This window comes from Numida meleagris, chromosome 14, assembly GCF_002078875.1.
Source record: "Numida meleagris isolate 19003 breed g44 Domestic line chromosome 14, NumMel1.0, whole genome shotgun sequence".
NCBI lineage: Eukaryota > Metazoa > Chordata > Aves > Galliformes > Numididae > Numida > Numida meleagris.
In genome coordinates this window covers 8316087-8335187 of record NC_034422.1, presented here as the reverse complement: position 1 = coordinate 8335187, position 19101 = coordinate 8316087, and the positions used below count along the sequence as shown (strand labels likewise).

Genomic DNA, 19101 nt, shown 5'->3' with positions numbered 1-19101 from the left:
CCCCGCGCGCTCGTTCCCGCCCACCCGACGCGCGGCGGCGGCGCTGAGGGGAGGCGGGCAGCAGGTAGAAAAGAGGCGCTTTATTGGTACATCGATACATATATACACAGTATATATAAAAAGGGTTTATACGCGTCGTACAAACGTTGACGCCCGCAGGTCTGGTTCCGTCCCCGGGAGCGCGGTGCGGAGGGGCAGTGTCCAGCACTGAGACCCGCGGGGGAAGGAAGGGCTGAGGGGCTGCGGCCTTGGGAGCCGGCCTCGCTGCAGCAGGGCTGCCCCAGCGCCGGGCATCGCCATCGGGTCAGTGTTATGGGAAGGTTCCCGGGGTAAGGAGCAGGGAGTGGTCCCGTTCCAGGCGGGCTTGATGGCTTTTTGGGGTGCTATCGCTGGAAGAGCCTGGCCACATTAGAGCCTGCTCGTGTCTGTAAAGAATATGGCAGAATCTTTTGTATTGGCAGTGACCGAAGCTGGGGCTGCTGCTGGAATAGGAGAGGGGCAAACTTTGTCACTTGTTGTGACAGACGTCTGTTGTGTCAGATGCTGTGTCTGAAAGGAGCCAGGACTGGCAGCGGAGCCCTCTGTGGCTGCTGGAGGTCAAGGATGGAAGGGAAGAGCGAGGGATGCTCCTTCATCTGAAGGAGTTGGAGGAAGGTGTGCAGCTGAAGAAGTCCTGGCTGATCTGGCGTGGGTAGCCCTCCAGCACCTTCACCTGGACGGGGTCGAACTTCCAGTAGTCTCGGCCTCTCAGGAAATAGGCAAAACCTGTGGAGGAGAGAGGGAGGAGGAGGTGAGATAGCCATTGCTCAGCTTTCAGCACTAGGTAGTACTGAAAGCAGCCAGTTTGTTCAGCACAGCTGCCTAGGCTGAACTGTGGGCAGAGCTACTGTAGTCTGCTCATAGCTGCCGTTGCTGGGAGTGGTAACAGCTGGCTAGGACTCTGTGACCATTCATTTACCAGAAGTTTTAAGTATTCTTTATCAGATACGTAAATGCTGATTGTTCTAATTAATACTTACAAAACTCCTCACTTTCACAGAAGAAGTCTCAGTTCCCTACCCACTGGAGGGACCTGTCTCAATCTCTATGAACTGTATGGCCTGTGCTGCGGCTGGGAAGTGTCCACTGCTACCAAATGCTTACGTCTTCCTGGTGGGAAGTAGTATTAGCCTGAGTGCATGCCCCAGAGCAGGCCCTGACCCTGCTGGCACTGACCAAACTCATCCTGAAAAGCAGCGTCAATCTCCTGTGGGACACCGCGCCAGTCAGCCATGGTCCGGGGGTAGATGTTGTCCACCTGGCGCGTGCGAGGGTTGAAGCGCCAGTAGTTGCCTCCACTGAAGATGTAGATCTTGTTCTTCTCAGCCCCCCACACCAGAGCTGCCTGCACGGGGGAAGCAGGGAGGCCCAGCTCCACAGTTGGGGTGGGACCAGAGACTCGTCTCTCGCCATCATAAATCCAGTACTGAGAATCTGGTGAGGAGACGGAAAAGGGGAGACACAGGTTCAGTGGTTCCTAGATAAGGTAACTTGGTACTGAATTGCAGACTGGAGCTGATGCCTGGGAGAGCTCCCAAGGAAAGCTGTTTATGAATGCCCACAGTGCCAGGTGGGTAAGGATTTCCATTCTCCCCTCAATTCAACCCAGAACTGTCAGTGGTGGGATCGGGAGGACTCCTAGCAGCTGTCTTTTCTGCATTAGTGGAAGTTATAATACAAGATTTAGCTTTACATACAAGCTGCCAGGCTGCCTTGCCTGGCCTCTCACAGGCTTATGGTTGTGGTGTTGGAGAGGCCTGTGTGTGTTTGAAAGGATGTTTCTCTCGAGCTGCTCCAGTCAGATGGGGCTGCATGTAGTTTTCAAGGATGTGTTTGGGCAGATGAATCAGCCCTGAGCTTTGAATTTGCCCTGGTTATGCTGAAAAAGGAGTAGAACCCACTGCTGGATAAAGAAATCCACAAAGCTGTAGAGTTTGACAAGACAAAGTCTGATTCTTGTGGCATCTCTGTGGTGAGGCCTAGAGCTGCTAGGTGGGTGCAGAGAAGCAAAATGAGTCATGGCCTGGCTCAAGTGGGGCATGTTCCTTATGTGCCACGTCCATGCATGGGATAGAGTGCAGGGATCAGCCCCTATCCTGCCAGCTTATCTGGAGGAGATCATACATGGGCATGTGCAGGCACAAGGAGGACGTGTGGCTGTAGAGATGCAAGCTACAGAACCCAGTTTCTTATTGCCAAGCTGAAACAGAGACTGGGAACATATTTTCAGTTTTGATTAAAATGGGAATCTCTGTAATTGCCCTATGGCATGTAATACTTTTCCCTTATCTCATTTTAACGCGTGGTGGGAGCCTGCCAATTTTGGCACTGTAAACCTCATCTGCAGGTGAGGTGCTAAGTAATCTGTTTATGTGGTAAAGCTGCCTGCAGAGCTGCTTGGTGTGGTTTCTGGTGCTTGGTGTCATGGTGCACAGATAGGGCATGCACACCCAGGGCAGCTGGGCAGTTACATAGTTCTGCGTCCCTGCTATTAAATACACACTTGGAAAGAGCATTGGAGAAAACAGTGCAGCTGAAACAGGAGTCTTTGATGGTCTTAAGCTCCAGAGGTGGCCGGGCAAGGATTATGGTTTGCTGAGCGTATTCGGAGGGTTTCTCCTCCCAGGGACTCGTTGGGTCCTGAATACCCCTCTGTAAAGAAGATGCACTTCTGAGCCGTCTGCTCCCAGTCCAGCTCTTACCTTGGAAAAACCAGATATTGCCCAGAGGGTCCTCAAAGGTGGCGTCGACGGAGCTTGGGATCCCCTGCCAGTGACGTGAGGCCAGAGCTGGGTAGCCATCCTGCAGCTTTCCAGCTCGGAGCCGCCACACGTAGCGAGATGTGAAGAAGAACAGCTCTCCCCGGATGGTGGCTGCGGCGTCAAAAGCTGTGTCACAGGCATCGGGCTGCACAGCCTGCCAAAGCATGGCCTGGTCAGGGGCTGGGACCCATGAGAGCCGCCCTCCCCCAGACTGGGCTCAGCTGATGAGACATCCTCAAGTCCAGGATATCACCCTACAGCTGGGCTCAGTGGTGTGGGAGGAAAACAGAAATCAAACCATGTGCAAGCCTGCTGCTGGCCTCATAGTGTGGGCAGTCCCAGCAGCTGAGAACAAGCCGTGGTCTTAAAGGAGACACAGACAAGCTGTTCACTTACCTCCACGTTGGTGATCTCATTTGTTTCAAGGTCTGGCTGGGGCAGCTCTGCTGGCTGTGTTGGGGTTGGGTCGGGATCTGGTTTGGGTTTCCCATAGAGGTACTGGATACCTTGCTTGTCATCCTCGCTCAGGCTCAGTGGGTAGCGGAAGATGTAGAAAGGAGACATCAGTGACTTGGAGACAGTTGTGTGCTGCAGGCCCAGCACGTGGCCAAACTCATGAGCAGCCACCTGGAGGAGGTCAGTGCCTGCAGAGGGATGAGATAGGAGACACTTGTGCCTGTTTGTGTGAGATAGGCAGTCTGTACTCACAGAGAAGACGCTGTCCTCTGAGGCTTATTGCTGCTGATTGTCAGCTCCTGACAATGTACTGAGGTATGCTCTAGGAGTCTGACGTGCAGCAATAGATATCTAGCTTGCAGATTGTTCCCAGATGTTTTCCTGTATAGCTCTATACCTCGTTTGCATGTGTTTTTAAGGAATCAAAGGGCATAATTAAGGGATCCACTGATTCCAGAGCACTGTGAGTGAATTCATATGTTCAGGTATTAGCCTGGGCATGTTGGTAATCCGTAATTCTGTCTCTAGGTACTTCTGCACTCGTTAGCTATCAGGAAGATGAGGGTTTTCCACATGTGGAAAGGAGAACTTTGCAGAAAGAAGGAAACCTGGCCTATAGAAGGAGGTGGAGGGTTTTTTGTTGTGGTTTTTTGTTGTTGTTGTTGTTCACTCAGGCTTGCAACATTTGTGAGCTACAGCTGTATAGCAGGTAGCATTTGTATCATGCTATTGGTGTCAGTGGGGACCCCTCTCGGGATGGGATGCCACGCAGACAGCAGAGGGAGCTCATTTATTGCTTGTGTATGGACTGTGGCAAAAAGAAGGCATTTAAAGATAAACGCATAAAAATTCCTCCGATGTCAAGACCTCCCCTTCTTCACCAAGCTCAAGCAGTTGTATGGGAGATTGTACTTTGGGAGTATGTGATCTGACAGCGTCTATAAGAGTAAATAGAGAAAAGTGTATTTCAGTAAACAAAAATACGTCGCTTGGCTGGCAGATGTTATTTAGCTTCCAACAGATCCTTTTTGAAGTTGATAAATTTTAGGGAAGTCCGTAAGAGAAACATTAAGCAGCAAGGCTCGTGAGCAGAGGCTGTTTGTTGACAAGTCTCAGCGTATTCCTTCATTGCCTTCAGCCAGAAATCCTCCGAGCTGCAGCCCAGGCGATGAGAAAGGCAGGGATGTGACTCAGCTGGTCTCGCTGCTCCAGGCGGGATTTCCCTGCTGGCCCAGGGGAGCAGGTCAGTGCTCAGCACCGGGACGGGGATGCAGCTGGAAGGATGCCTGGGAAGGGTGGAGGGGAAGGTGAGCCTTGGTCTTCCTCTGCTGGTCAGCTGCACGTAGAAGCGATGAATTTTTGCAGCACTGACACAATTAAATCAACACACCTAGGTCAGCTGACAGAGTGGGATCTCTACGTCAGTGATTTATTACAAACTTTCAGACATTTCTGTTTAGCTTGGCAGGCTCCTCACTCAATGCTTTCCAGTGTTGGCAGATCTGCAGCACTACTGTCAGATTCTCTGGGGGCATGAAGGACAGCACGTCTGCAGGAGCTGTGCTGGGCGCTTCGCTGTCCCTCACAGCAGGTCCTCTGCATGGAGTCCTGCTCTCTGCATGGCTCTGGGCTGACCCCGAGCCACCTTACCCCCCTCTGCTCTCCGTGTATATAATGAGGCTAAGGATTTTCCTATCTCTGAGAGCTGAGGCAAGGATTAAACCGTGTTTATATCATAAAGCTCTTTTCAGCATATTAAATAGCAATTAGCTGCAAAGACCTTTTATAACATTTATTTATGGAAGGCAGAGGTGGGGGGAAAGGCCATGGAATGGGGCTGGATTCTGATGGGAACTGGCATCTGTTTTGGCAGTTCTGGTTTGCTTCCAACACTGTCTATGAGAGAATGTAGGAAATTCTTCAGCACAGGCAGCCCCAACAGGGAGTGCAGAGTGGCAGAACCCACCTGTCCCTGAGTGGCAGAAAGGCTTCAGCAGCAAGACCTGGTGCTCTGAGGTTCTTGTATCAGGGCAGCACGGACCAGGTCGGAGACGTGACGGTCCTGTCCCCCACAGAGCCAAGCTGGCATTCAGCTGACAGAGTTGGACTTGAGGGGACCCTTCTGAGCTCTGATATCGATGTGGCCAAAATATTTGGAAAACCTTAGAGTGGCAGGGATTTAACTCAGGCTTTGTGATTGTGTCTTTGTCCCTGCACTAGTTTTGGTGGCTCTTGCAGAAATGGATGCTTTGGGCACTGATCCAGATGGTCCCAAGCGGTACTGTGGTATCACATGGATACTGTGACGCCAGGCCCCAAATGCCTGAGCAGTGAGCTACCAGCTCGGATCTATTATTAGCAAAGAAAAAAAAGTCTTGACTTGCAGTGGTATTGTTTATGGTCAGAGCATTCCCAGGCCACAGGGACAGAGCTGGAGCCTGGGTAGCTTCCCTTTATGGACTTGTTCAAAGAAAAAATACTCTGAGGGCATGCAGGACTGAGTCTGAGGCCTGATTGCTATGCTGTCCTTTGGCAGTCACTTGGTGTGTCACCCAGTGCGTGAGCCTCTATCTGCTCTGGGAACCCAGGGTCCTGCTGCTGGGCACAGGCTTTGATGTGCCTCAAAGAGGACAGAAAAGTCCAGCAGGCTTGTGAGTGGCAGGAAGTGACAATACATCCCACAGAAATGATGGTTGCGTATCAGTTTTACAGGGGCCCTGCTGAAAGCACAATTAAATCGTTTCTAAGTGTGCTGACAGGCACCTGGCACACCACAGCTCCCTTAAACAGAACCGTACCCAGGTTGTTCCCGATCGTCCAGGTCTCATCATAGTCAAAATGGACATCTCCTTCCCGGTGCGTCTTGGGAAAGAACGCGTGTGCCAGGATCCCTCCGGGCCCGTCAAAGGGCAAATTGTCTCCATGCCAGTACCTGGAGGGAAACCACAGCGCACCTCAGACTCATGGCCACGCGGTTAAGGTTCTCAGCACTGCATGGCCAAAAGCAGAGAGTCACAGCGAGGAGACGGCAGCTCTCTCTCCCTCCGCAAGTCAGTCGTGGGATGAGCTGCTTGGAGCCCTCCAGGTTGCTGCCAACCTGGTTCTGTGCTGGGGCACTGAGGAAGCAGGACTCCGTTGCACCAAGCCCAGGGGAGTATTATGGTTTTCTCAGGACAAAGCTGTAGATGGAACCTAAGGATTAAGGAGGTGGCTGCCAGAGCCAAGATCAAGTCAACATAGCTGAATGGCAGGGGCATGCGGAGGGGCGGCCTGTGAAGAACCCAGCCAAATCCTCAGGTCCTCGCTCAAGCCAAGCTTGCTGTTGGCAACTGAAGGAAACCCATGAGATGTGACCACTTTAGAGAGCTGAGGGTGCATAGGCAAATATGCAGAATGCAAATTGCATCACTGCTTGGACAGTCTCCACTGTCATTCTTAGTTTTGTGCAAACAGACCACGGGGGGAAGTCTTTGCCCCTCTGCATGTTTTGCCAGCCATTAATTTCAGGCCAAGAGCCAAAATTCATTTAACCAGGAAGCTATATTTGTCTTCAGGCAGACAGTGACATTGTTCTGTCAGGGGACAGGATGGAGGACCTGAAGATGGAACGTCAAAACACTGCCTGTGGGCAGAGAAATGTAAATATACCCAGAACATTAATGAAGGATTAGTAACGGTACTGTGCATAGCCAGGATGGAACAGCTGCATTTACACTAAGCGGCCCACATCTGACAAAAAAAACCAAAAACATGCCCAAGTCTGAGAGCTGAAATATGAGCCTCTGTGTCAGTGCCCATGCTGTGCTGGCAGCTCAGCTGCAGGCCTGGGATCTCGTGCACGGTGCTGCTGCTCCGTCTGGGAGCAGCGTGTTGCTGCCCACCACGCTCACCTTGTGAAATCAATGACAATGTCAGCCCGGCCCTCCTGAACCTCAGTGAAGGTCAGTGGTGTCACATCACTCCAGACTTTCAAAGCCTCCTCGATGGTCCTTCTCACCTTGGTTTTTACAAGCTGCCATGGGAATCTGATAATTCTGAAAGGCAAAAGACACCAGGGGGAAAAGAGCATCAGCCACTGTCCCATGGACACTGCTGTCACGAAGACACTAGCTATAGGATCAGCATCGAGAGGGCTACCACTCACTCTTGGCACCAGAGCATCTCCAATCCAGAGAAGCTCCACTCCAGCACCCTCTTCCATGCAACACTGCAGCAGACAAATTCCATCAGTGCTGAAACCCTAAGACTACTGGGCCCAGAATGAATGCTCTGGAGAGCTTTGCAGAGCTTTGTTTTTCTGGAATGAAGGGCTGCAGCATTTCCCAGCTGTGTCCCCTTTGAGTCCATCCCCATAGGGGTGCCTGGGAATGGTGTGATGTGATTTCAGCTCCTCAATCTCTGCACTTTTTGACCCTGGAAACCTAGGCTTGATCAGAGCAGCTGCTGCCTCTTCTGCCCGCTGCAACATAACCAGAGTGCCAGGTCTGCCGCAGAGGGAGCTTGCTTTCCCTTCCATTAACAGTGTTGGTGCCTGCTCATCTCAGCTGTGTTTCCTTCTTTAACACTGTTGACCAAAGTAAAAAATGGAAGAAGCTTTTCTTTCATCTGTAGCCTCCTAACACTGTGAGGAACAGTCTCCTGCACTCAATTCAACAAGAGATTATTTATGTGCTGTCAAAGCCCATACAAGTGCACTCTCTTCTGCAATCATATCCTATGGGTAACTGGGGAGTCAGCGCAACCTTCCCTTAAACCTGATCAGCAGATCTCTAGTTGAGAATGTGTGAGCTGGTTTGGCAAAACTTGACACCAAAATCATGTTTATGGGAACATCAATAGCAGCAGCGTAAAATGGTCTTTTTAAAACAAACTGTGAGGTGAGCCCACGGAATGATGGCTGTGGGGGGCAAAAGCACAGCTGGAGCGTGCTAGTGGTGGAGGCACAGCTCAGCATGCATTGGGTTTTGATATGGGGAAGCAAAGGCATGCGTCGGGGTGCTGCTGTGGACAGGCTGAGGGGTGGCTGTGCAGAAGATGTTTGGATGGGAGTGAGCAGCTGCATTTACATGAATGTGTGCATGAAGGGATGGAGAGGTGCTGGGTGAGATCCTGCTGGCGGTTTGGTGTGCGGCCGCCCTGCCAGGCTGGCTGTACCCAGCTCAGGGCTGCCCTCCTGCTTGTACAAGCACGTCACAGCATGCTGCAGTCAGGGGACATCAGATGGAGAGTTTTAGGGAGGGAGAAGCCATTCAGTCTTACTCTCATTTCACATCTCTCTTACTTGTAGGTGAGATCGGTCTTGTCCCAGCGTCCCCCTGAAAGGACGAAGCGTTTCTGCCGGTTGCGCCCGTTCTGGCCGTCCGGCAGCACCGGGAAGTCTGGCACACCGCAACGGGGCGGGTTCCAGCGTGCTGCCTGCTCATCCACACCCATGGGGAAGCCCTTGGTGGGCACACCAGTCCCCACCAGGGATGAAAGCCAGGGAGTCTGCTCCTTCCAGGTGTGATGTTTTCGAGACATGTCCTGGAAGAGAAAAGCAAAGCTGTCACTTCCGTGTCCGGGATATGAAAGGTCTTGATGGAGGGGTGGATATCTACCAACAGCAGACCTGCAGAGGTGAGTTCCCCCTCTCCCTGGTCTCATCCCTGGCTGCTAAGGCACATCCTGCTCCCCACAGGCATCTTCCGTTCCCTGGTTTCTTGCTCCCAGGCCAGGCCACACGTGTGAGCAGAGTCTAATTCCATGCCATCCCCTAAGCACCGGCCTATTTTTGGTCCACATTCCCTTGACAGCTGGCCACCATGAAATGCTTTTAGCGCACTGTGGATGAGAACCAGACCCTCCAAACATGAAACAAATCACTAGGGAGGGAGTAAAATCTCACCCTTTTCCCCACATCCTTTTAGTCTGTATTCCCTCCTCGCCCTGGTAGAGGTGATGTGAACTGGAGGAAGCCTTTAGTCCCCAGCACATGGTTGTGCTCCCTGTTCTCCCTCGTGTGGTGTCGTAATGTGGTGAGCAGGCCTTTGGCATGGCTTGGAGACTGCACAAGCTGGAGAGCAGGATACATGGATCTGGAGGGTGAGAGAGCCCAGCACAGAGCAGTAGTGACTGTTTCTGCAGTCTGGGTCATTGCCTGAGAGAGAGAAGGACAGGACCATCTCCCCTTGCCCTCACTATGCAGATCTACTTGCAGCAAGGTCACTCCACTCTCTCACACTTAATTAGAAAAGTGTGGTTCCTCTTGGAAGCATTAATTAATGCTAATTAGCTTATTTCCATTGGTTTCCCAACTAACAGTAGGATTATGGGCCACCGTGATATGTGAGCCAAGCTTAATCCCCAGTCTGCTGCGAGGCATGTAGGGTGAGAGGGTGCTTGGTCCTCATGTAACCATGCTGTGTGAGCCTTTGGTCCAAATGCAGCCCTTTTTGCCTGATTCTGTGCACCCAAATTTGAATGTGCTTGAGCACCAGGAGGGCTTGAGATGCAGCAGTGATGGCTCTGCTCGAGCATGCAGGCTCTGTCCCACAAGGCTTGAGTTGGGTTTAGGGGTCTCTTCCTTCCTTTGCAGAGTGCTGCCTTCTTTCAGGCCAGCTCTCCTTCTGCCTGCCTGAGTACTCAAGGGTCGGGCTGGCGCGATGCCAGTGCTGCCGCAGTGCCGTGTAATCCGCATGCTGCCGTCCCTCTGTTCCCCCACAATGAGCCCATTCATGCGGGCAGGAATGAAGTGTGAAGCCCTTGGCATTAATTCCGCTACTGGGCTTTGACTCTGAGACTGCCCCGTGCCTCGGAGTGATGCATGGGTGGGCACAGGAGCCAGAGAGGTCGCACAAGGTGCAGTTCAAGTGTCTAGGTCTTCATGTGTCTGTCACTACTTCAGTGTGCTGGTTTGTCCTCCCGACCAGTCAGCCAGCCTGGGGCTTGGCATCTGCCAGCCTTTGCCTTAGAAACCAGCCTCTGCATCAACCCCATCCTGGCATCCTGCTGCACTTTCACACACCACTAACAAGTGCAAAGAAAACCATTTTATGTCTTGCACAGCAAAGCCCACTCAACCCACCAGCCATGGCATGGAGAATCCACCATCTAATCCTTTAGTGAAAGGAGGGTCCAAGGGGAGGCTGCACTAGCCTGCTCCCACCGAACACTGGAGCCCTGCCAAGTGCAAGATACCTGTCTTTCTGAGCTGAGATCTCTAAGAGTGGCCTGGCGTCCTGCCTGCACAGGCAGCTAGTGTCTGAGAAGGACAGCTGGCAGGAGGAGCTCATAAGGATTGTGTCCTGGCCAATACTTTGTTCTCAGCCCCCACGAGACCCTCTGCCAAGCATATAACGGCAGCTGTGTCTGCTGATGCTTTTCACCAAAGCCCAGCCTGAAAGGCTCTTGGCTTCCCACACTGCATGCACTCCTCCTTGCTACCATGGGGTGATGAATGTGTCTGCATCCCCAGGGCTAGGAGGCACCGGGCAGCCGCTTCAAGGCACGTGGGAGCAGGAGTGGAGATGGACTCCAGGGAAAGCCCTCATTGAGGAACCGGGACAGGAGTCACCCAGGTAGGCTACTGGGCTGAAACTGAAGATGGGATTTCTGTCTTGGCTATGATAACAAGATCTACCCCAAACTGCTGGAGGCCTGATGGGTGGCGGAAAAGTCCATTGTTGGCGTTCTGGCTAGGAACACTGGCGTAAACTGGAGATTATCAGTGTCTGAGCAGGGGCAGAAAGGAGGAATTACCTTTTTCCTTCTTGCCCTGAGGGAACCTATGTGCAGGGGCAGAGGACAGGTTGGTTTTGTCTCTACTGTTTGGTTCACTCGAGGTTGCTGGCACAAACTCCAGCTTTTAGCCATCCAAACCCAACCTGACCTTAAGCAAGACCCTTCCTGCTCCACCTGCCTGCCTGCTGCCATGACCGAGCCTGGGAGGGGACACCAGTGGGTCCCTTGGGTGGAAGCAGGAGGTTAGACCTGCCCTGCTGCCCCTGCACTTGCTGCACCCCTACACAAACAGCGGTAGGGCATAGAGTCTCTCTCTGCCGTCATTGCACTGACATTAGCACGATGGCAGGAAAGGGCTGGAAAATGCCACTGCAGGCACAGCCAGCAAGGGGAAATATGACAGGCAGAAACCACTTGCCAAACAATGCTCAGGAGGCGTATCAGGCTGGAGATTTCAGCCTCCTTGACTGGACACACCTCACCACAGTCACTTCCCAAGGCTTAGATAACACATCCTCTCACTTAAGGTTGCATCCCTCCCACCCTGTGCTGAAACCACCCATCTCTGGGATATGTATGGGAATTTCAGGGAGCTCCTGCTTTGTTTTCTTGAGCTGTGGTACGCCCCAACTGTATGCTTAGGGGTTTGCTTAGAGCTGTGCTGCTGCTGAAGCAAGGACAGACCTGTGGAGAGGGGTTTTGGAAGGCACTGGCTGCAACGTAACCATGAGGGTATCCCCTCTCCTCCCATCCTGCCACCAGAGGGGAAAGGATTACTGAAGACCAAAAACAAAGGGAGGTCCCTGCAAGCCAGGAAAGGTGTTCAGAACAGCCAAACGCAGAGCTGGGTCAGAACACAAGGACAGCACCTGCAGGGATGATGGGAAACCAGACAGGATGAGAGAGCCTGCCTCACCCTCCAGCAATTCCCTTCCGCAAGCCTGGGGGAGTGAGGGCTGCAGAGGGCTGAGCCTGCCAGCTCTCCCCAGTGACAGCTGATCCCCAGCCCATGGGAACCCTCCCATGCATGGGCCTGTCTCTGAGCCTGTGGCAGTGTGCAGCCACTTGCGCTGTCCTTCACAGGATTACCACAGTCAGGGATGGCCAGTGTACATGGGAACAGGCAGCTTTCCACTGGGGAAGAAGCCAAGGCTTTGCATGGAGCCTGAGCAGCAAAATGTCTGCAAGTGCAGAGGGGCTGCCCGGTCTGAAACAAAGAGCAGAGAAGAGCAGAGGAACAAAACTGTACACAAAGAGGGCCATGCAAAGAAAGTACCTCTTCCTAACAGCCTTGTGACCAAAAGGCTGAGGGGGAACTGGAGGGAAAGGACAAATCCCACGGGAGAGCAGAAACCACCATGGAGGTGCTGACTGCCCACTCGAGTTCCGTCCAGCTGTCTCAGCACTCAAATTCTGTGACACAACAGACATCTCTCTGGCTCTGATGGGGCTGGATGAACATCAGCCAAACTTCCCAGGAAGTGTCCCAGCCATCCCGAGGAGCCAGGAGCGTCTTTTAACCTCATTGTGTTGGGCAGCACTTGCCCCCCAAAAAGAGAAGCAGCCAGAGCAGCACAGCTACAACGGATGTATAAAAAACCTCAAGAGCAAGGCCACTGTCTGGTACTGACAACCTCAGTGCTCTCCTCTGCCTGGGTCCATCCTCTGCTGCCTGCCTTGAACTTAAACTTGTCTTCTCTGTCATGCACCTAATTACCTCCACAGCTGGGCTCCTGCTGACTCCTGCAGCACAGGCTTGAAAGGAGACCCCCCCCTCCCTGTAAGATGGGAGGGACTGGACAAGCTGCAGCATGAATTCCATCAATCTTGGATACTTCCCCTGTCGCTAGGGGCTGTTTTCTCTTCTGCTGTGGGATGAGTTGATGGGCTTTCTCCCCACCTCCCTTCCCTTCTTCTGCTGCTTTTCTATTTCTCCCTGTTTTCTTCTGTTACTCATAGTGTTTGGCGAGGCCCTAGTATTTGCTGCCCCTTTGGCTAGTAGGATTATCCTCCTCCCAGCCGTGAGTCTGCACCTTGGAGCGCTCCTTCCCTTAGCTCCGTGTGGAGAAGAAGAGCAGAGATGCTTTCTCCTGTGGCTGCCATGTAAGACAATTCCAGCACCCCTTTCCTGTCTGCTGTCAGGCAGCTGTGCCCCCTCAGTGGCTCTGCACCCCTAAACAGGCTGCAGTGATGCTCTTGCCTGACATCAGCACTGGTTTCCTCAAGCACAGAGCACTGTGCCCAGCATTTTGGCCAGCCTGCTTCTCAGCACACATCTGCAGGGGTTGGATTGGAAGTGCACCTACAGCTGCTAGTTAGCAGTAAAACCAGGGTCACCCCACTCTGGAGTTGAGAGTGGAGACAGACCCTAAGTGCAGCACTGGATGGTCACAAAGGTGTGAATGCTGTAGCTGAAAGATCACAGCAGAAACATTTCTTTTGTGCTGCTGGTCAAGAGGCACAGTTAATGGAAACTCTGTAGAAGAAATGTGAAAGCAAAGTCAACAGATTATTGGTCCTTCTCCCTGAACAAGGCAGTCTCCCAACCCCTCTATGAGTTCATTACTTACACCAAACACATCTATAACAGGACTGGCTCCTTCAAGCTGGGCTGCAGCCCTGTCCCACTGCAGATAGAGCAGAGGGAATGCAAAGGACAAGGCCAAACTTTGGCCAAATGAGGCCAAATGGGAGGTGCCGCAGTTCCTGGCCTTCACACACAGTTGGAGGTTCCTCTCTGCTCACTCCCATACTTTGTAGCACCACCAACCACGACCTCCTGGGGCCTGACGGTTTGTTTCCGGATTATTTGGTGATAGTTGTCGTTGGCAATGAAAGAAGGAAAATGTTTATTTTTCCTAAGCAACACGGAACATGAAACATTATAGACTGCAAATGTTTATGCCCGCAGTCAGAATGAAAAGGCCCAGGCTCTGATGTCACAAGAGAAAGCAAATGAATAAACACTGCGGGACTATTTTTATTATCAGACACTTTAATTACATGACAGTTTGTGAGTCTGGTCCATCATTAACGCCGCAGCCATGCTGCTGGTGTCACCCAAGCAACAGTTTGCCAGAAGCAGCAGTACTTACAAAGCAAACAAGCCCCAGGATGCCAGGACAGTGAAAGGTTTCAAGAGCCCTTTGGCTGATGACCTAGAAATCCCCTTGAAGACAAGCAAGCAATCTAGGATGCGGTACTCTCCAACCAGAGGAGGAAGGGCTGAGATTTTTTTGTTCATTGTGCATTTACATCCAATGAGCAATGAGCGACTGGTGCTCAGCCCAAGGACAACAGCCAGGACATGTCCCACTGGTACAGCCACCAGGCACAGTGCAGGGCTATGGGGGATGTTCTACCCTCACGGAATGCAGGCTGGGATCTCCAAACCCACAAGATGAGCACTGTCCCCCTGCCCGATCTGCTGGAGTTGGCTGGGGGGCTTTCTCCTCCACTAATTTGCAGAGCCACTTAAGTGAGATGGTGTGAGATGGTGATGCCTCTCTGCTACCTAAATCACACTGCGAGGAGGAGGACAGCTACAAGCAGACTCAGCGTGAAAAGTTTCCCACAGAAGCCCCTTTCTGAACAACACCTTTGCCCTGCTTCTGCGAGCCGCTCTGAGCTGTGGGCCAGGGCAGGATGCACACAGAGGAGCGAGTAAAAGTGAGCGTGTGCTGCGGCGTGGGGTCTTCCCCAGAATGCTTCTCTCCCCTCTGCCCTTTCCCCCTTTCCAGCCTGCTTTGTCAGCTGCACCCCATTTGCCACACTGCAGGGTGTGTGCGCGTTGCATGTGAAAGCACAAACACAACAGGCCCGCTGGAGAATAACTGCTTACATGTGTCTTGAGTCTCTCCCAGAGCAGAGGATAAACATGCTTAAAATTACCCCAACACTCATTGCAGTATTTAAATAGCCAAACCAAACAGTGCAAATCAAACCCTTCCTGCAGGAGCTGCCTCGCCGGCTCCGCTCCCCGCCCGCAGAGCTGGGGGCTGCAGGAGAGCAGTGTGGGGATCCGAGGACTGCCGGCTTTGGGGGCACAGCTGCAGCGTGCAGCTCCAGGTGATGGTGCTGGCAGCTGGGGAGGTGCCACTGCTTTTCCACGGAGAGTTTCCCAGCAAACGGGAGTGACTTTGAATTCCCGGGGGAGCCAAAAGCAATGCAGGAATTCAGCACGCGCCCGTGCGCTGCCCAAAGACTGCAGTTCTTTTGTTCTCAAGTTTTACTGTGGACACCAGACACGGCCTGTGTTTTACTCTCAGTTTTCTCTTTCTTGGGCATTAAGGTAAAAGTGAAGGAGAGCTGCAAAGCTTGCTACAAAGATCACAGCTTCTTAAGCCTGGCCTTAAAATGAATTTTAACCCTTTATTCCCCTCCCTTCCCAACTACGGCTGTTGTCACTTGGTGTTGGAGCGCCCAGCAGCCCCAGTCTGGGTATGGGGGGCGTTGGCAGTGCAGCCCTTGCCCACCCCTCCAACTGGCACAGCTTGAGGAAGTCACCATCTTCTGCGAGCCTCCTTTCCCAGCTCAGCCCTTCAGCTCCCTTCTCATTCATCACCCGACAGCACAAGGTGCACAGGAAGGAAAACAGCTGCAGCTGGACATGGGGAAACATCTCTTTGCGCAGGAGGACTAAAATTAGCGAGGAGAGCATGTGATGGCACGACAGAGCTCTCTCGTGAGACAGGGCAGAGAAGGGGTGAGGCCAGAAACTCATGTGCAGGCCACTGTCAGCCGTGCAGTCCCTTCCCTGCAGCGTACCCCAGCGGGGCCACTGGGAGCGGGAAGAGGCACGCTGCTGTCATCTTACTTGCCGAGAGCAACCACTGTGATGCTGGCTGTACTTGGAGGCACCAGAATGACCTTCAGGAGCCTTGACACCAGATAAGGAACATGTACCCAAAAGGAAATCTGTTTGGGATGGAGAGAACTTCTATCTGAAAGGACGGAAAAACATCTGTCCATTTCAAACCCTGAAGCAATGCAGCCACTCTCTCTGCAAAGACTGAATGAAACGCTGATTTACAACCCGAGCTCCACGTGGCTGATCAAACGCACCAGCACAAGATGTTCCTTAGCAAAACATATTCGTAGGGGCATCACGTGGAGTTACTCCAGCCAAGACAAAATATGAGCACTCAGGATGGAGAGCACTGGCCCAGGGTGAGGAGGAAACAGTCTCGGGGCGGCAGGCTCACAGCTGGGGGGCCCAGCCAACCCCTGCAGCCAGTCAGCAGCTGCACGCACCATCGGAAGGGCACGAACAGCACGAGGACCAGACCCACGTTTGGAGGACGCGACACACCGACTGGCTCTCCCGTCCCCTGGGAGCCTCGTGAGTCCTTGCTGGCAGCAGGACCAGAGCCCGCACGGGTCCGTCTGGGAGCAGCAGCATCTCAGCCCGCGTCCAGCAGCGTGCGGCAGCTCAGCACGGCGGGCACGGAGCAGCACCGCCGGCTGTGCGCTCTGCTCTCCCGCAGCCGGCCCCGCACGCCCGCCCCGCGCGGCAGCCAGCTGTGGGTGAGAGCCGCGGCTCGCTGCGGGAACGCCCGGCCTCACCTTCCTCAGAGGCACAGCTGAGCCGAGAGCGGTGACATTTGGTTTGGAATAATACAGGCGCTTCGGGGGCCAAGGCTGCTCGGTGCCAAGTCCCAGCCCACAGCATACTTAGCAGCCAAGTTAGAAAGTGCTCAGATGACAGAGCTGATAATAAAACCATCGGCAGACCCTGAACTAATCCCTTCGGGCTGCTACCGGGCGTTCGCTCTGCCATTGCTTTGTGGCACACCGGTGAAGCACACGCGCTAAGAACCCAGCGAGGCGCGCTCCCGGCACGAGCAGCTCCCGGTGCGTCCCGTCGCCGCTCCCCGGCAGCAGCACCGCAGCCGCATCCCAGGTGCCGGGACCCGGCGGCCCCCGCCGCCTGCTCGCCCCTCTCCTCCGGTTATCCCGTCTCCTCGCTCTCACGCGGCACGGCCGGCTCCGATGCCTTTAAGGCGGGGGATCCTCTCGCAAACCCTCTTTGTCCCGGTGCCCGCCCGGGGGCCGTGCCCGTCCCCGACTCACCGGCTTGTGGCGGCGGGCGGGCGCGGCGGGCGCGCAGTGCAGCAGGGCGGCGGCGAGCAGCGCGGCGGCGGGCAGCGGCGGGCGGGCCATGCCGGGCGGCGGCGCGGAGCGGCCGGTGCGGGCGGGCTCGGACATGGGGCGGGGGGGGTCCCGCAGCGCCTTTTATCCCCCCGCGGCCGCCTGCCCTCCCCCCGCGCCTTCCTCCCTCCCTCCCGCCCGCCCGCCGCCTCTCCTGCCTTTTGTTCTCCCCTCGTCGGGTTACAGCCGTGCGGGCCGAGGGGACGCGGCCCGCCGGTACCGCGGGCGGAGCCGCTCGGAGACGGGGCCGCCCCGCCGCTCCCCGGCACCCCCGGGCTTCACGCCCCGGTGGGAGGGAGGGAGGGAGCCGGGAGCCGCGGCCAGACGGCGCGGGGCTGCCGGGGGCTGCGGTCTCGGCCCGGGAGGAGAGAGGACGAGGAGGACGAGGAAGAAGAGGAAGAGAAGGAGGAGGTGCGGGACTGTGCACTGCTGCCCCCGGGGCTGACGATGCTGCTTCGCCTCTAGCCGTCTGCATCTGCAGCGAGGCAGCACCTGGCAGCAAGTTGCACACACGCTGCAAGCGCTTCCTTCCACTCCCGGAGCTCGTGTCTGCTCTCACTGGGACGGTGTTCGAAGTTGGGACTGGTCTGCGGGGCAGGCTTGGGAGGGGGTTTGAAAAGCGGTGCTAAAGTCCCGCAAACTTTCACCGTTCTCTGCCCCCTGCGTGTTTTGTGGTGCCACAAAAGCTCTTGGAGCTGCCCCAAAGCAGGTTAGAAGAAATGGGTCAGATGTTTTGCCATCAACTGTGACAGTTCAGAAAAGGATTGATGCTTGGGGTGAGGGGAGCGAACAGGAGGGCAGTGAAGGTGTATTCCACTTCCCCTTCCCAGGACGAAAACCATCCTCTGTGCGCCTGGACCTTTCAGTGCCCACAGGGAAGATCTGATCTCTGGATTTAATGCAGGAAATGTGCCTGCATCACTGCTTTGCATGTGTGGGGCTCTGCCGGAGCCCCTGTGTGCGCCTGCCCCTTCACTCACCACCCACAGGAAGGCTTTCCCTGGGCAGGATGCTGAGGAAGGGGAAGCAAGGGTAAACCCCCATTTTGGGGATGCCAAAGCCTCCATCCGCTCAGCCTGGAGATGGAGGCAGGCAGTGCGCAGCTCTGGTTTCTTGGTTCCTGTGGGGAAGAAGCCCTGCACTGTGTCAGCAAACCCTCAGCAGAGTTTAACTGCAAATTGGTTCAAGAAATGTATGCAAATAAGGAGGCTTTGATCTCCAGCTGCTTGTGCTGGTGCATGGGGAGTGGGTAAAGCTTCCTCACATCTCAGGCTGTATGACTGTTTTATTTGTCCGTGATGAATTGTTCGTGTTTTATTTTATGGAAACCATATTTCGGATGTAAATACTGAGTACGATAAGCAGATGTAAGAAAAATGAGCCTGGCGGTGGCCATGCTTGGACGGCACTGCCATGCTGAGCAAAGGGAGGTAAGGCAGAAAATCAAAAGCCCACCTAGCACTGTGTGCCAGGCAGGTGAGAGCGATGTCCTGACCTGACCCTGCACAGATCTAATGTGTGGAGCTGTAGAGCTCTACACCTGGTCACAGCCCCGGCCCTACCGTGGCTCCCACTGTGAGACTGGGGCTGGCAGGAGCTGTCCCTCATTGGAGTGGTGTGCTAGGAGTATCCCAAAGGCCACACTTGTGGGAGCAGCCAGAGGGAAGAAGCAGGGAAAAATGTGCTTGCAGGGCTCAGGCTGCATGCTTTGGATTGTACGCTCTGCTACTCTGGAACACGCAGCAGTTCTTACTTTCTTGCCTTGCTCTGAGTCAGACAGCTGGGTTCCAGCAAGGAAAGCTTTCCTGGCTTTGTCTCTCTTTTCTTTAGTGTCTTTCATTTGAATGGCTGGTGTCTCTGGGAGCTCAGGGCCTTCAGCCCATGCCAGGGGAGTCTGTTGGTGCCCTGGGGAAGCAGGGAGAGGCGTGGGAGCAGCCTGTAAGGCAGCGACAGGCAGCTTGGCTCTTCTTAAAAA

The 19101-nt window shown here is 54.2% G+C and overlaps 1 protein-coding gene and 1 long non-coding RNA gene across 11 annotated transcripts in view; one reads left to right on the top strand and one right to left on the bottom strand.

The window, feature by feature from the left end:
- The window catches only part of LOC110406378, a 28200-nt gene continuing 9103 nt past the window's right edge, over positions 5–19101 (top strand). For 3 of the 10 annotated variants that reach the window (XR_002443455.1, XR_002443456.1, XR_002443457.1), the window contains exons 1-3: positions 5–64; positions 8545–8873; positions 10711–10813. This is a non-coding gene — a long non-coding RNA (uncharacterized LOC110406378). The other 7 variants (XR_002443452.1, XR_002443451.1, XR_002443450.1 and 4 more) reach the window with 7 other exon arrangements.
- Positions 601–17183, bottom strand: MMP11 (matrix metallopeptidase 11). Its single transcript, XM_021412804.1, has 8 exons — positions 17049–17183; positions 8539–8780; positions 7148–7291; positions 6056–6189; positions 3198–3445; positions 2742–2955; positions 1216–1473; positions 601–765 (listed from the first exon to the last, which is right to left on the bottom strand). Exons 1-8 carry the CDS (start codon positions 17181–17183, stop codon positions 632–634), a joined length of 1509 nt encoding a protein of 502 aa, XP_021268479.1. The 3' UTR covers positions 601–631.

What these genes read in the sequence shown, in the direction of transcription:
- MMP11 (XM_021412804.1), bottom strand. Translation starts at nt 17,183, where the DNA reads ATGTCCGAGCCCGCCCGCACCGGCCGCTCCGCGCCGCCGCCCGGCATG. An exon ending in CCGCCCGCCGCCACAAGCCG is followed by an intron (nt 8,781 to 17,048) that starts GTGAGTCGGGGA and finishes TTTCTCTTCCAG; the next exon opens with GACATGTCTCGAAAACATCA. An exon ending in CAATATCTGGTTTTTCCAAG is followed by an intron (nt 1,474 to 2,741) that starts GTAAGAGCTGGA and finishes TCTCCTCACCAG; the next exon opens with ATTCTCAGTACTGGATTTAT.